This window comes from Pelecanus crispus, chromosome 2 (genome assembly GCF_030463565.1).
Source record: "Pelecanus crispus isolate bPelCri1 chromosome 2, bPelCri1.pri, whole genome shotgun sequence".
NCBI classification, from domain to species: domain Eukaryota; kingdom Metazoa; phylum Chordata; class Aves; order Pelecaniformes; family Pelecanidae; genus Pelecanus; species Pelecanus crispus.
This window is the reverse complement of record NC_134644.1, coordinates 51,902,700-51,916,432: the sequence shown is the minus strand read 5'-3', so window position 1 is coordinate 51,916,432 and position 13,733 is coordinate 51,902,700. Positions and strand designations below refer to the sequence as shown.

Genomic DNA, 13,733 nt, shown 5'->3' with positions numbered 1-13,733 from the left:
CAAGCTCAATGATACCAAAACCCGTAACTCCAGTTCCTGTTGTCCCAGTGTGCGCTGATGTCCATTGATCAAGCTGGCAACCCCTTGCTCAGCAGAGCACTCGGAGATGTGCTGAGCGAAGGGCTCCACCAAACCCTGGCCTTTGGCTCAGGCCACAGCCCGTGGAAATCAGGAGATGTGCCTACTGGCTTGGATCAGCTCCAGGTCAGGTCCCAAATCCTTAAGGACAGTCCTTGCTCTGATTATTGCATGCTATAAACACTGAGTGCATTGTTGGCACTAAACGCATATTCAGAAATAACTCTTTTTTTTTTTTAATAGTAGGGTTTTATTACTTATGAAAGCACACGTAAATCATTTGTTGCAATCAGTAACTCCAAAATTTTATTTGCTTTTGCTTCTACTTTCCCTCTTCCTCTCTCTTGATTTAATTCCATGTTCAGCCTTGACATATCATGCTGCTTTTGTTTTTGAAATCTTTACTGTTTTAGAATATTTAATGCTTAACAAAAGGCATGTCAGTAATTCAGTGCAGCCCTTAAGTCTCTTCATATGGATAATGGCAGTCTCTCCACAGTGGCAATAAGACATATTTACATATATTTCTCCTTCACAGAGCCTTTTAGACAAAGACAGAGCCTTCCTGGTCACTGGTGTTCAGGGTTCTGTTGCTGTTCGTGATGCTTTCTGCATAGCTAGCAGAATAGGTGACCTGGTAGCGACTGCAGGGGCCACAGAAACACAGGAATGGACAGTACTTTAAGCAGACATGATAAAGATATTTCCTGAATTTTTCCCCAGCAAAGGCATAGATTAGAGGATTGAGACAACAGTGACTGAATGCAATGGTTTCGGTCAGGTGCATTGCATAGTCCAATGATTTTATTTGGTTGCAACTTGTGAATAACTCATAGTGCTTTAAAGTCTCTAGAAAAATCAGTACATTGTAGGGGGACCAAAACAGAAAAAACACGACCACCACAACCAAGATCAGTTTTATGGCTCGTGTTTTTTTCTGATTTTTGCAGGACAGCAGGGTTTTGATGATCCCACAGTAGCAATAGCATATGATACAGACTGGGATGAAAAAGCCAATGATGTTCAGCTCCATATTGCAGAACACCAGCCAGATGTTCTCCAGCTCCTGGGGGAAGACAGAAATGCAGTCATTTTCTACCAGCTGGGAGAACACAAAATGTGGCACTGAAACTAAAACTGCTATTGCCCATACTCCGCAGGCTATAAGAAAGCCATGTTTCATTGTTCTGTATTTCAGAGAATATGTTGCCCGGACAATGGCCAAGTATCTGTCAATACTGATAACAGTGATAAAGAACATGCCCGCAAAGAAACCTATGTAATACAGCGAGGAAACAGCTGTGCATGGAATAGTCCCAAGGGTCCATCCGTGCACTGTGTTGGAGGCCCAGAAGGGGAGGGAGATCACGAAGAGAAGGTCCGAGATAGCCAAGTTCAGGAGATAGATGTCAGTGATGCTTTTTTTATGGCCTTCTTTCACAATGGCAAAAAACACCATTAGATTCCCTGTGAGGCCAAGAGCAAACACTGCCATGTAAAATATTGGCAGAAATATTTTCCCAAATTCTTGGATGTCAGTCTTATTGCAGGAAAAAGCATGTTCGTCGTAAGAGTATTCAGCTGTTGTTTCTGTGAATGCTTCCGTCATGCTGAATTTTCTGGCTACAGGCAACATGGAAAGGGAAAAGAGAGTAATGTTAGCAAAAGAGATCCAGTATCTGCTATGGTAAAATACTGAGAGACCTCACCAACACCCACGCTTTGGGATTTTGTCACTATTTGGGTTAGTGAGAGTTGTATTACTGCGGAGGTGATGGTAGTTACTAACAAAAGCCCAGACTCTGCTGTTCCATATGCTTCACTGAAAATTAGCTCTTTAGGATAAGAAAAAATAAATGAGAATTTCAAGAGTTGTCAAATAAGCCTCTGCTTATCAGAAGAGCAGCAGAAGCAGCAGCAAACTGACATCTGACTAACTGAGCTCTGCAGGCGGTGCATCGCAGCATGAGAAATGCAGGTGCTCTCACAGTCAGTCAGGCAGTGCGTAGCAGGAAATGATACCACCCATGTAGATGTTGATCAGTGTGCGATGCCTGTCAACACCACCAAGAGCCGAGTCTCGCCCCACATGTTAACCCCAGGGTGGAAGTGTGGCAAGACGCCCAGTTTGGCCAGGTCTGAGCCGATGCTTGCTGACATGGCAGGAGCAAAGTTTGCACTGGGACACCCCGTGGGAGCAAGCATATCTTTGATGAGTTTGGGTTTTTTTTTAAAATCATCCTATGATCAAAAGAAGAGAAACTATATTGATCCTTTTCCTCAAGCACCAAAGTGTCTTGTGACTGCTTCTGCCTTGGCTGCAAGGTAGTCAGGTTGGAGCCAGGGCTTATTAACTTGGAGGCTGCATGCAAAGAGAGTATGGGGTGCAAGTGTGTGACCTCTGGGCTCACTGGTCTGCACATCCAATAACTCAGGCTGCCAGTCAGTTCCTCTGCATTCCCTTGGGATGTGGTGTTCAAGTCTCTGCAAAGATTTCTGTTTGCAGGGAACCAAAAATCCTAGAAGGGTGCAGAAGTTACTGCATTGGGTCTGCTCCCTGGTTGGGGTAAAGAGCTTGTAAGTATCTGTTACTTGCTCTCACTGTAGGAAATGAAGGAAATTGCGTGTGATACACTGTACAAAAGCCCAGGGAGATGACAACACAGCCAACCCAGCCTGTTAAAGCTGAGACTGAAAGGAAAGGTCAGTGATAACAAAACTGCAACTAATAACTACCCCTTAGTCACAGTGTCTCAATCTTCTTACAGGAACCCCCGTTGACTCTAAAGAAGGGACTCAGTTCGGTGACTGTAAGCTGTCTCTAATGTAGATGTTTATATCTCCTGTTACTGGGAGAGGTAGTCAATACAGCCAATGAAGAGTAGTGCATCTGATCCAATGCAGGTCAGCCCAAATCTGCTTTAAGACAAGACAGACTGCTTTCCAGACTCTGATGACTGCGTTGATGAAACTCTTTCTGACTATAAGGAGAGCATGGGCACATTACTCAGTGGTAGATGCCAATGGTGTATAACTACTCCCACTCCTGACGCTTGGAGCAAAGTCCTTGGAATACCAGCCTGCATGTCCACATTTCACTGATAGCAGTAGTTTTTATAGCCTCTGTTTAAAATAAGCCTTGCAAGACTAAGCATGGAATAAAGATGTCCTGAGGTGTGAGACACTCCTTGCCCAAGAAATTTCATATGACATAGTGGTAACTACAACAAACTCCCCCACGGGTGGCTACTGTGACCATAGTGACATTTTCTCCTAATGCCTCATTGCCAGAGTGCTGTTTGTGGTGTGGGCCATCAAGTTCTGGCCTCTTATTTTGTAGTCATTTCTCAAAGAGTTGTTTTTGTGCTAGTTGGATACGCAGGCTCTGCATTTTAAAATATCTTCTTATTTGGAAAGTTCAAAGGCTAGTTGTCCCCAAAACATTTAAATGAGAAGTGCCCACAGTCATTTGAAAAACACCTTAGTGGTTTTGCACAGTAAAAGTGGGCTAGATGATGGGCTGTCTCAGCACTGGTAGTTTCAGGTCATGGGCATGGTGCGGGGAAGGCTGTTTGCAGCAGGCAGGCACACCCACAGGCTGAGCAGCACTTGCAGTGCCTTTCCGCTTGAACTGGGAGCTGAGTCTGCCTGCAGAGTCTGTCCAGCCCCTTGCTTGCAGCCCAGTTTAATTCTCCAGCTTCTGGACATGTGGTATCTGACACCAGCAGAATTAAAGGGGACGAATAGGAAATGCCTAGGTGATGGGGCAGAAGCTGACAGCAATTGCAAACAAGATACTGATTTTCTACAGGTGAGATAACTAATAGAGTTGCCTGCAGAGATATGTGACAGATTCCTCGTCTCTTCTTGTGCATGTCCAATCATTACTTTATCTACCCTATTGAGGGATACAGAAATGAGCAGGCGACATCGTACATAATCCCAATAGCCCATCGTTTTCTGCCTTCCCATCCTGCTATTTTCTTTCTCCTCTTCTGAGACTAAATGTATGCATCACGCGCTTTTAAAATGAAAAGAAGTGTCGGGGTACACCAAGTCTCTTGTGCCAAATATGAGTCGCTACACCAGCCTACCCAGCTCTTTGCCACTGAGCTGTTACTGCACCTATCTGCACAGCACCAGAGCCTCCCTCTTACTCTGTGGGCTGACCACAACTGGTTCTTCACCAATGCACCAGCGTGCGGTAGCTGAGGGCTGCCAAAATGATTTGGGCTGGAGCACGTGGTGTATGAGAAGACACTGAGAACTAGGTTTGATCAGCCTCAACAAGAGACATCTCAACGGGGATCTAATGATAAGGTGTAAAGGTGAAGCAGACAACTTTCCTCAGAGGAGTAAGAGGCAATGGCCATGGGAAATTGTTACTTACTATATGGAAAAAAAATTCACCACGAGGGTGGTCAAACACCAGGACAGGGCTTCAGCGAGGTTGTGGGATCTCCATCCCTGGAGATACTTGAAACTCAGCCAGCCCTGCTCTGAGCATGGGTTCGGACAAGAGACCCACAGAAGTCCTGTCCTAACTTTGTGACTCTGCGACAAAGCTGGACAAGAGGCCACAATGTCTCTGCAAAGTGCCCCAGCTTCTTCTCTGCTGTGTAAACTCCTGTTTCAGACGTGCTTCCTGGTGTGACAAGCAGAATCATAGAATCATAGAATCGTTTAGGTTGGAAAAGACCTTTAAGATCATCCAGTCCAACCATTAACCTACATTACCAAGTCCACACTAAACCAATCAAGGGTAGACTAGACTAAACCATGTCCCTAAGTGCCACGTCTACCCATTTTTTGAACACTTCCAGGGATGGTGACTCCACCACCTCTCTGGGCAGCCTGTTCCAATGCTTGACAAACCTTTCCATGAAGAAATTTTTCCTAATATCCAACCTAAGTCCCATCATGCATGGAGGAAAAAATTGATTGATGCCTGCTTGTATGCCATTAGCATCTTTGCTCACTGCGCAGGCATCCAGAGAGGGCTGCTCGGTGGTGCTTGCCTAGACTGTGTGTGCTGTGTGAAATCCCTGATCTGGAAAGAAGGAGTGCACATCGGTTTACTCTCCTCTCTGAGAGCCTCTAGCTGTGCTGGTCTTTCCCATGCTCGCTCCCTTAATTCATGTCTAGAAAGGCAGCTTGTTCCTCTGGAGGGTTTCCATATGTGTCAGTACAAGACGCTGCGCTCTGTTGGGCACAGGGAGGATTTCACATATGTGAGGAAATGCAGCTCCCACCACGGGGTAGCTCTCAAGTCTGGCCGACTTCTGCACAGGCTGCGCCCACTGGCATTGCCTGGAGAGAAAGCTGGGCGTGCGAATGGCCACCTTCTTCACAGGAGAACATTTACATGGAGGTGCAGGATGAACTCCTAGCCTTCTTGAAATAAAGAGGAACATTACTTGGGCTGGGATTTTTCCTGAAGTACCTTTTCAGTCAGGTAATCTCCTCTGATGGGGATCCTTTATTTCTACAGTAGCAAATTATTTTCTTTGCCCCTGGATGGGTGGTTGCAAAGCCTGAGGTACCTACACCAACAGAAGGGGCAAGATGCTGCATAGCACACCCAGGGGGAAGTGAGAACTGCACTTCCCAAAATGACATTGGCATCCAAAATTGCTGGCACAGTCTGTGGCTTGTTCACCCTCTAGCTCCTGGATTTTGTATATCACCAGCCACACACTCGTATCGTCCCACCGCCGCTCATCTTGCATATGCAATGCCGTCAGTTCTTTTTGAATATTTAGCTCCTCTGATACCACTTTGCTCGGTTTAAGCTGATGTTACTCAACAGGTGGGCTGCAAACTCCAAAGGGCTCCCAAAACCCAGTCCATGACAGATAGGCATAATGTGATGAAATTTTATTGCACCTTAAAGCGAGGAAACTTAGCTCTGCCCATCCTCCATCTTTGCGTGCCAGGTATTCTCCATCAGCCTTGCAAAGCCCACCGCAGTGCATGCTATATTCTTCTCACTGTCAGCTTGAACCCAGTTTTCTCTCTTGTGCTTACAATAAATGTTCACCTAAGGCGTGAAGTGAACTGAGGAGTGTAGAGGACACTGAAGAAGGACTGCAGGACTGAAACATCCCTCCACCAGACATTTTCCCTTGCTGAGTACAGGAAATCGTAGATTCATTTCTGCTTCTTATGGAACTGTTCAACCGCTTTGCTCTCTCTCCAGATTTCCCCAGCAGTTTTAGACACTATTCTCCACAAACACTTCTGCTTTTAATCACATTTACAGCTATCTCAAAGAAAATAGTCTGCAGAACCAAACCCCCTGTTTCTCAACCCAGCTATTCCCAACAGCCATGTGCGCTATATGTAATACATAGGGAAGTGAAATTATGAGAGATCCACAAACTCCTCTAAGCAACGGAAGTTGCATTTCAACCTTCAAACAGCACTAGCATCAGGCTGGGTGACACAAGAGCCAAATCCTCTTTATGCATCTGATCTTTCCAGTTATCACCCCTGGTGCTTCAGCCAAGTGCCATGTTACAAGCTTTACCGCCAAGAGGAGGGGTCCATGAACACTTTGCCTCTCCATGATGCCTCTGCCATCACCGAATGAAAAGAAGTTAAAAAAAATAACCAAACCCAGACCTCTGCCAGAAGGTCACACTTCAGATTTGCACAATACACTGGTAAAAATATTTAAGCCTCAGAAAGATTTTCACACCTTAGTCAGCATTTCTGCGTGAGGCTGATTTACATGCTTTTCTAATGCAAGCAAAGCATGTTTTCAGCACATGCTGAACGGGACGGAGCTGCATGCTGACAATTCAGCTGGCCTAGGGAAGCTTTTGGCTTTGTGGGAACCCCTGTGAAACCTTACAGGGGTGTATGCCTTTCTCACCCTTAGATCTGAGCTGCCACCAGCCTACCCAAATACAAATGTCATTGCTTCAGTGCATTTGCGACTACACCCATCTGCTTCTTGCTGGCTGGTGATTCTTGACAAGACCGTAGGAACGTCCTCGGGTACCTCCAAATCAAATGTCGTGGCTGCTGGTGGCACCTCTAACACACAAAAAAAAGAGATTTAAGGGAATTAACCAGAACTGTGTGGAAACTAGCAGGAGAGATGCGAGTCTTAAAAGCATTCTGGGTGAAACTCTTAACTAGCCTGGCGCCAAGCAGCTACCACACAATCACCAGACTGCTGCAGACACCTCTAACCACAGGTTGGATGATACCCAAACCAAAACAGACATATGGGCAATACGCTACCTAGAGATGGGGCCCTACACCCAACTAGTTCCTGTAATTCTCTTAGCTTATCTTTCAGAACAGCGTGGCTCCATTCTTAGGGGACAGTCTCTGGAGTTGCTTGGCATTGTGTTAGGTCATGTTAGATCATGTTAGGGGTAAAAAGCAGGCCCAGCCCAGCAGATGAAGTTACTTTAAATCTTAAATCTCAGTCTTTTATTCAGTCCTGAAGTGGGAAGACATGCTCCCTGTTCCACCTCTACAGGTGGTGGAAGCAGCTGACACAATGCCAACCTTCGAAAGCAGAAAGCAAGGTGAAACAGCTAGTGCAACCTAACCTTTAACCTGGGCAAAATAAAATTTAAACAGTAAAGGGGGAGAGTGCATCTAATGCCAGTCTGCATGGCTTTACAGAAGAGAAGCTTTAGTTTGCACATCTGATGAGATTGCAACATTGGTAAAGGGTGTGGCATGAGAGAGTTGGAGCTTTGACTTGCACTGCCTGTTTATTTGATTGACACATCTCTCCAGTCCAAAGCAACACAAGCCCAACAAAGCATTACAATGGGATATGGGCTGGTTAGCTGTCAGATCTCAAAAGCCAGCCATCTGTGGAGGAAGCCTCACTGAACTAGGAATATGGCTTGTAAAAGGTCTGTGGGAACGACGAGTTGAAAGCCAAAACCTCTTCAGTATTTTCATCGTTGGTTTGTGTCGTGGTTTAGCCCCAGCCAGCAACTAAGTACCACGCAGCCACTCGCTCACTCCCCCTACCCCAATGGGATGAGGGAGAGAATCAGAGGAGTAAGAGTGAGAAACACTCCTGAGTTGAGATAAGAACAGTTTAATAATTGAAATAAAGTAAAATAGTAATGATAATAATAACAATACAATAATGACAATAATAATAATAATAATAATAATAATAATAATAATAATAATAATAATATACAAAGCAAGTGATGCACAATGCAATTGCTCACCACCCGCTGACCGATACCCAGACACTTCCCGAGCAGCAATCGCTGCTCCCTGGCCAACTCCCCCCAGTTTCTATACTGAACATTACATCATATGGTATGGAATAGCCCTTTGGTCAGTTTGGATCAACTATTCTGGCTGTGCCCCCTCCCAGTTTCTTGTGCACCTGGCAGAGCATGGGAAGCTGAAAAGTCCTTGACTAGCATAAGCAGTACTTAGCAACAACTAAAAACATCAGTGTGTTATCAACATTCTTCTCATACTAAATCCAAACCACAGCACTATGCCTGCTACTAGGAAGAAAATTAACTCTCTCCCAGCCGAAACCAGGACAGCTTGAAAGCAGATTGGGAATCAGAGCTGGCAGGGGGAGGTGATAAAAGAGTTAGAGAATTGGATAGTGATTCAGACAGACCTGAGTAATCTGGGGCTTCTCAGACGATTCATGTTGGCCTTAATGTAGCCAAAGTGAACGCCTGGGAGTTAAACAACACAGACCATGTCTCGAGAGTGGGGCCACATCCACTAGGAAACCTGACTGCCAAAACAGGCAGGCTCTGAAACTGAGTGCCCAGCCAGATGTTGTGGTAAGAAAAGGTGATGCAACTCTTGGGTGTTTAAAGAGGTACTAAACAGGAAGGAACAAAAGAGGGAAGATTTTAACATTGCAGAGCTTGATAGTAGGGCTGTAGGCATACTTTGATAACACTTGATTTCACTTTTGCTCCTGTTAATAATCTTGCTAATGTAGTGGGATTAGCCATACCATAAACCGATGCATGGAAATTCAAACCAGAAACGTGCAAGCTAGAAATCAGATACACATTTTTAACGGTGGAAGGCTAATGACTGGAACAGACTTCAAGTAGGAGAAGGATATTTTTGCATGTCTGAGGGTCTCCACATCAAGAGAAGATATCAGCCTGGGAAACGGGTTTAGGCCAGACAGTGGAGATGCTCAGCAGTGGGGTACTGGGTAAAACCCTACAGCCCCTGATAGGCAGGGAAGCAGAGCGAATGGGCTATTGGGACACACTCGTCTTAACAACCATGACTCTGTTTTGGCAATAATTGACTGAAAAAGCCAAACTGTCCTCTCCCCAGGTACGTCACCAGCACTAGCTAGCCCAAATGCCAGGACGGGACCCCCTGGAAGGAAGAGGGGTCCTGTGAAGAGCACAGAGCAGCTGCTGGGGTTGGGTTAGGGGGGAGGCTATACGATGGCTGTGGAAAGCGAGCAGCGCAGTTTGGGGACAGGGATATTGTTATCAGTCTATACTGTCTCTGTTAAACCCTGCTCATTTTCCCTACTTCTAACCAGTTCTTTTATCATTCCTCCGTCGCTTCTGAGTGGGTGTGGTGTAATCCCAGGTGCATCCTTGCTCCCTGCTCCCCGAGTCCTTCCCTGATGACTTTAAGGTGAGGAAATTCCTTTCTTTGGTGTTTCTTCTTTCTTTTGTGATTTATTCTCAGATAAGCTGGACCATTTCTGTGGCCTGGCAGAGTTTGGCATGCTTAATAATTGCTTATTGATTTGGGTGATTTAATTTGTGGAGGGTCCCCCCAGGACTTTGAGGATAAGTTTTTTAAAAGCAAGTAGTGATCTGAGCTGCTTCATTATTGGATTTTCCAACTCAAGGTGGAGTTCAAGGTGCAGAAGCATGATGCTGAGGCTTTCTGAAAATTAGGGCATTTAAGGTGTCCTAAATAAAGGACCCAGAAATGGAAGCCAGTCAAACCACTGCTGATTAAGATAAATACAAGCCTGAATATTGCAGAGGCCTGTGGTCCCTTTACAAGGACATTTAGGTCAAAGAGATGAAAAAAATGCCCTTTCCCTGAACCAGTTCTACAGTTTTTACACCAACATCACAAACTAAATTCGAAGCAGACACCATTAGCTGGAGATGAGCAGCATGTAAATCTACAAACTTAAACCAATCATTTTGGATAAAAAAGACACATTTAAAAGGATCAGGCTTGGATTGTGGAGGGCAGGAGGGGATAGTATAGAGTCCAAAATCCCCAGGATCTCTCTCACATTCACCTAAGGCTGTATAGCATTGGAAACTGCTTTCTCAAAGATGCTCCATGCTAACCCGGAGATAACTTCAGGGCAGCAAGTAACCAGGGCACAAGTTTCAGCTTAACCCATCACATCAAAATTAGGTTCACTCTGATTTATAAAGAAAACACAAAAACATGGACTTACTACTGTCTCTGCCGGTGGTGAGGGCTGCACAACCTGTGCTTCAGAGCAACCACAGAGGCATTATTTTGAGCAAGATCTTACTGTTGCACTGTCAGTGCGTGGTCCAGCTGGCCGTGTCAGTGGCCTCGCTCAGGCTGGTTGTGCTACCATCGCAGCAAAGCGGGCACAGGGGACTGCACCCCGATGCCCTGGGCGAATCCTGGCCCCAGTGACATCCCTCCACTTGCTGGTTTTGTTGCCCTGACAGGAAAACTTGCTGCAAGCCGTCCAGAAGGGACAGCAGCACTGCAGCGGTGTGTGGTTTCCTGGGGCGATGGTAAACCCTGCCAGGCCCCTGGCAGCTCACCCCTGCAGTTGCTGGTGTATTTATAGCAAAAGCTGTAGGCTGAAGCCTTCAGTGGTTTCAGCTCCTTCTGTTGACTCCAGGGAGGACAAAGCTCCTCTGAGGCTGACAGAGTGGCCATGCAGGAGACTTGGTGCCCGCACGCTGGGGGTCCCACCTGCTCCTTAATGGAGCAGGGAATAGGCTCAGGTTTCAGGGCATGACCAAGGCTCTTGAGCAAGTCAAGTTGCAGATAGTCACATCAAGGCATTTTCCTGGGCTGCCATCATTGATTCAAATCATTATTCTGAATGGGAGCTAAGCACTGGGGGGGCTTCTGAAAAAATCTTACAAGGCATTGGTCTGAACCTCTGGCAGTCAAAGTGCCTTTAGAAATCTGGCCCTAAGGAAGTCGGAGCCTTAAATATACATTTCAGAAATGACTTATGCATTTAGGAAATATGACCTGACAGTATGATTCAGACTCCTGCATCTCCCCTAGATCTGCAAATCAAGGTTCAAAAATCACTGAAATCATTCTGATATTTTCATCCATGACTCTCAGGGTCATGTTTTTTGTGGTCTCAATCCTATAACCAGATCCAAGGGTCCTCTGCAGAGCCTCTGCAACCTGAGACAGTTACCAGGCAGTGTCCTGCCCCCAGGGACCAGCCAGGGAATGGAAAATTAGGTAAAAGGTGTGAGAATCACGTTGAAGAGCAGTATTTATTTTTGTCCTCACAGAGGCTGGGGAGCACTTTCTCAGCTGCCGGGGAGGCAGTGGCAGAGCTGGGGAGGGACCAGGTGCTCTCCCAAGAGCTGCCCGCATAGCACTGGGTGTTCGGGTTTGTCATCTGAATGGCTGGTGATGGCCAGGATCAGGATTTTCTTGGAAAATTTGTTTCACAGGTATTTGCTCCAGCCTGTTAGTTCCCCTATTTGCCCTTTCTGCTTGCACAGCTGCTCGTGACACTCCATATCTTTTTTTATATGTACAGCTGAGTATTTTGCCTGTGTTTTCTCTTACCTGCTCTTCCTCAAGATTTCTTTTTCCCAGGCCTTCCCTTCTTAAGCGGCATTCAAATTTCTTTTGTATTTTCTGTTGAAGGCACAGGGAAAACAGATGATTGTTTGTAGTGATGTGCTAAGCTCACATTGCCTCAGCATCCTTGAGAAATCTGAGAACGCTCTCTAGAAATGGGAGATCTCTTAAATCGTCTTCTCCATTGTTTTAGAGAGCAGCGCACATTACCCCTTCTTGACTGTGTCTGGATGAGATTTAAGTTCTGGACCTGCCAGCCCCTTCCTGGGATGATCACATTTACTATGTGATTTACTCTCAATTTACTATGTGTTCTCCTTTGTCAAACTTTCACCTTTTCCTCTCCCTTTTGGACTTTTTCTGCACTGCCCAAACCCTTGTAATTCACTGCAGTTGCGGTCTTTCATCCCGTCACCCAGTTACTGCCTCTGGCTGCGCTGCCTCCATGCAGGGTTTGCCCCAGCAGACCAGATTTTGGGAACCGCTGTTTCTGGATCTGCATTTATATCACACAAGTGCTTAACGGGCTGCTGCCACTGTATTACCCAAATGTCCCACCTAAACCAGCAGATATCTTTGTGCAACATCCTTCCTATGAAAAGCTGAGTCACAGAGAAATTAAGTAATGCGGTCATATAGAAAGCTGGGTTTTCAAGTTTTTTTTAATTTCTGCCATTTCCTTGCTGGTCTGTCCACATCAGACACTTTCTATCGTCTACCAGATTTTCTATATTGGGCTGTCTTTCAATGTCAGTGATGTTTGGGATGTTGGTTCACTGACCAAAACTAAAAGCAAGCAATGCTGGTGAGTTGTGAAATCCCTGCAGACATCTAACAAAAAACTTCTAATGAAGTAGAAGGGCTGTATCTTCTTAGTCTGTCCTTCTGAGCTAATGCTGCACACTAGTCATCTGTCAGCATTTTGCTTTAACCTTGAGGACTTCTAACCAGGATGAATATTTCTCTTACCACAAGATGCCACAAATAATTAGTCACCAAGTGAAATTTCTCTGCCCTGGTCCCCTTCAATTAATAAAGGTGTTCCCCTTTCTACTTTCACAATTTGTAAACATTACCCACATCATCTTTACCCAAATTAAATACCATTTAGATTCCAAGCACTAAGCAGTGAAGGGTTTCCTTCAGTTCATAAGACACCATTTTTTATCATCCTGCTCTGTCAAATTGTAGGTCAAATATAATTGTCTCTTACCTTAATTCACAGCTGCATGTTTTCTTCAGGCTGAGCCTGTTTGGGTTCAAATGTATATTTCCTCTTCTCTAGTGCTGATGTCTACCCTATGAAATGTGAACTTTAGTAGGGCAGCCTCCTGGGCTGAGCTTTGGGGCTAGGCTGAGAAAATATTAGCGTGCTCTGCTCCAGTCCTGCTGACGCCTTGTGAAATTGTGAAGCAGGATGCGGTCCCTCAGAGGGGCAGAAGGGCTTACAGATGACAGGACTTGCACAGGAGAGAGAAATGCCTGAGGAGCTTCATACTCAGTGTGTAAAAGCTCTCACTCCCCTGGTTCTCCCTATCCTAGGCAGAATGAGATATTTTTGACTCAGACACAATGGTACAGTGTATAGAAATACAGGTCTGGTCTGATAGCAGGAGCCTTGAGCACTGGGAATGCGGGATGCAGCACACAGGAGTACAGGTACGGGATGGTAAGAGATGGGGCACAGGCTAGCACTGGGGATCCCCACAACTATACACAACTCACTCATGGTCAGTTACAAAAATGTAGACCTAGATAGAGCTGGCAAAACTGGGTTTAGTGGTAACAGACAGAACAAAGATAATATCTAACATACATAAGGAGCACTGCACATAGTAAACTGGGTGTAACATGAGGTTGCAGACTGG

At 45.6% G+C, this 13,733-nt stretch overlaps 1 protein-coding gene across 1 annotated transcript; it reads right to left on the bottom strand.

The window, feature by feature from the left end:
* Positions 1-622: 622 nt before the first annotated feature.
* CX3CR1 (C-X3-C motif chemokine receptor 1) lies at positions 623-8,713 on the bottom strand. Its single transcript, XM_075706033.1, has 2 exons — positions 8,705-8,713; positions 623-1,701 (listed from the first exon to the last, which is right to left on the bottom strand). The coding sequence occupies exon 2, from the start codon at positions 1,685-1,687 to the stop codon at positions 623-625; it is 1,065 nt and encodes a 354-aa protein (XP_075562148.1). The 5' UTR covers positions 1,688-1,701; positions 8,705-8,713.
* Between the last annotated feature and the right edge of the window lie 5,020 nt (positions 8,714-13,733).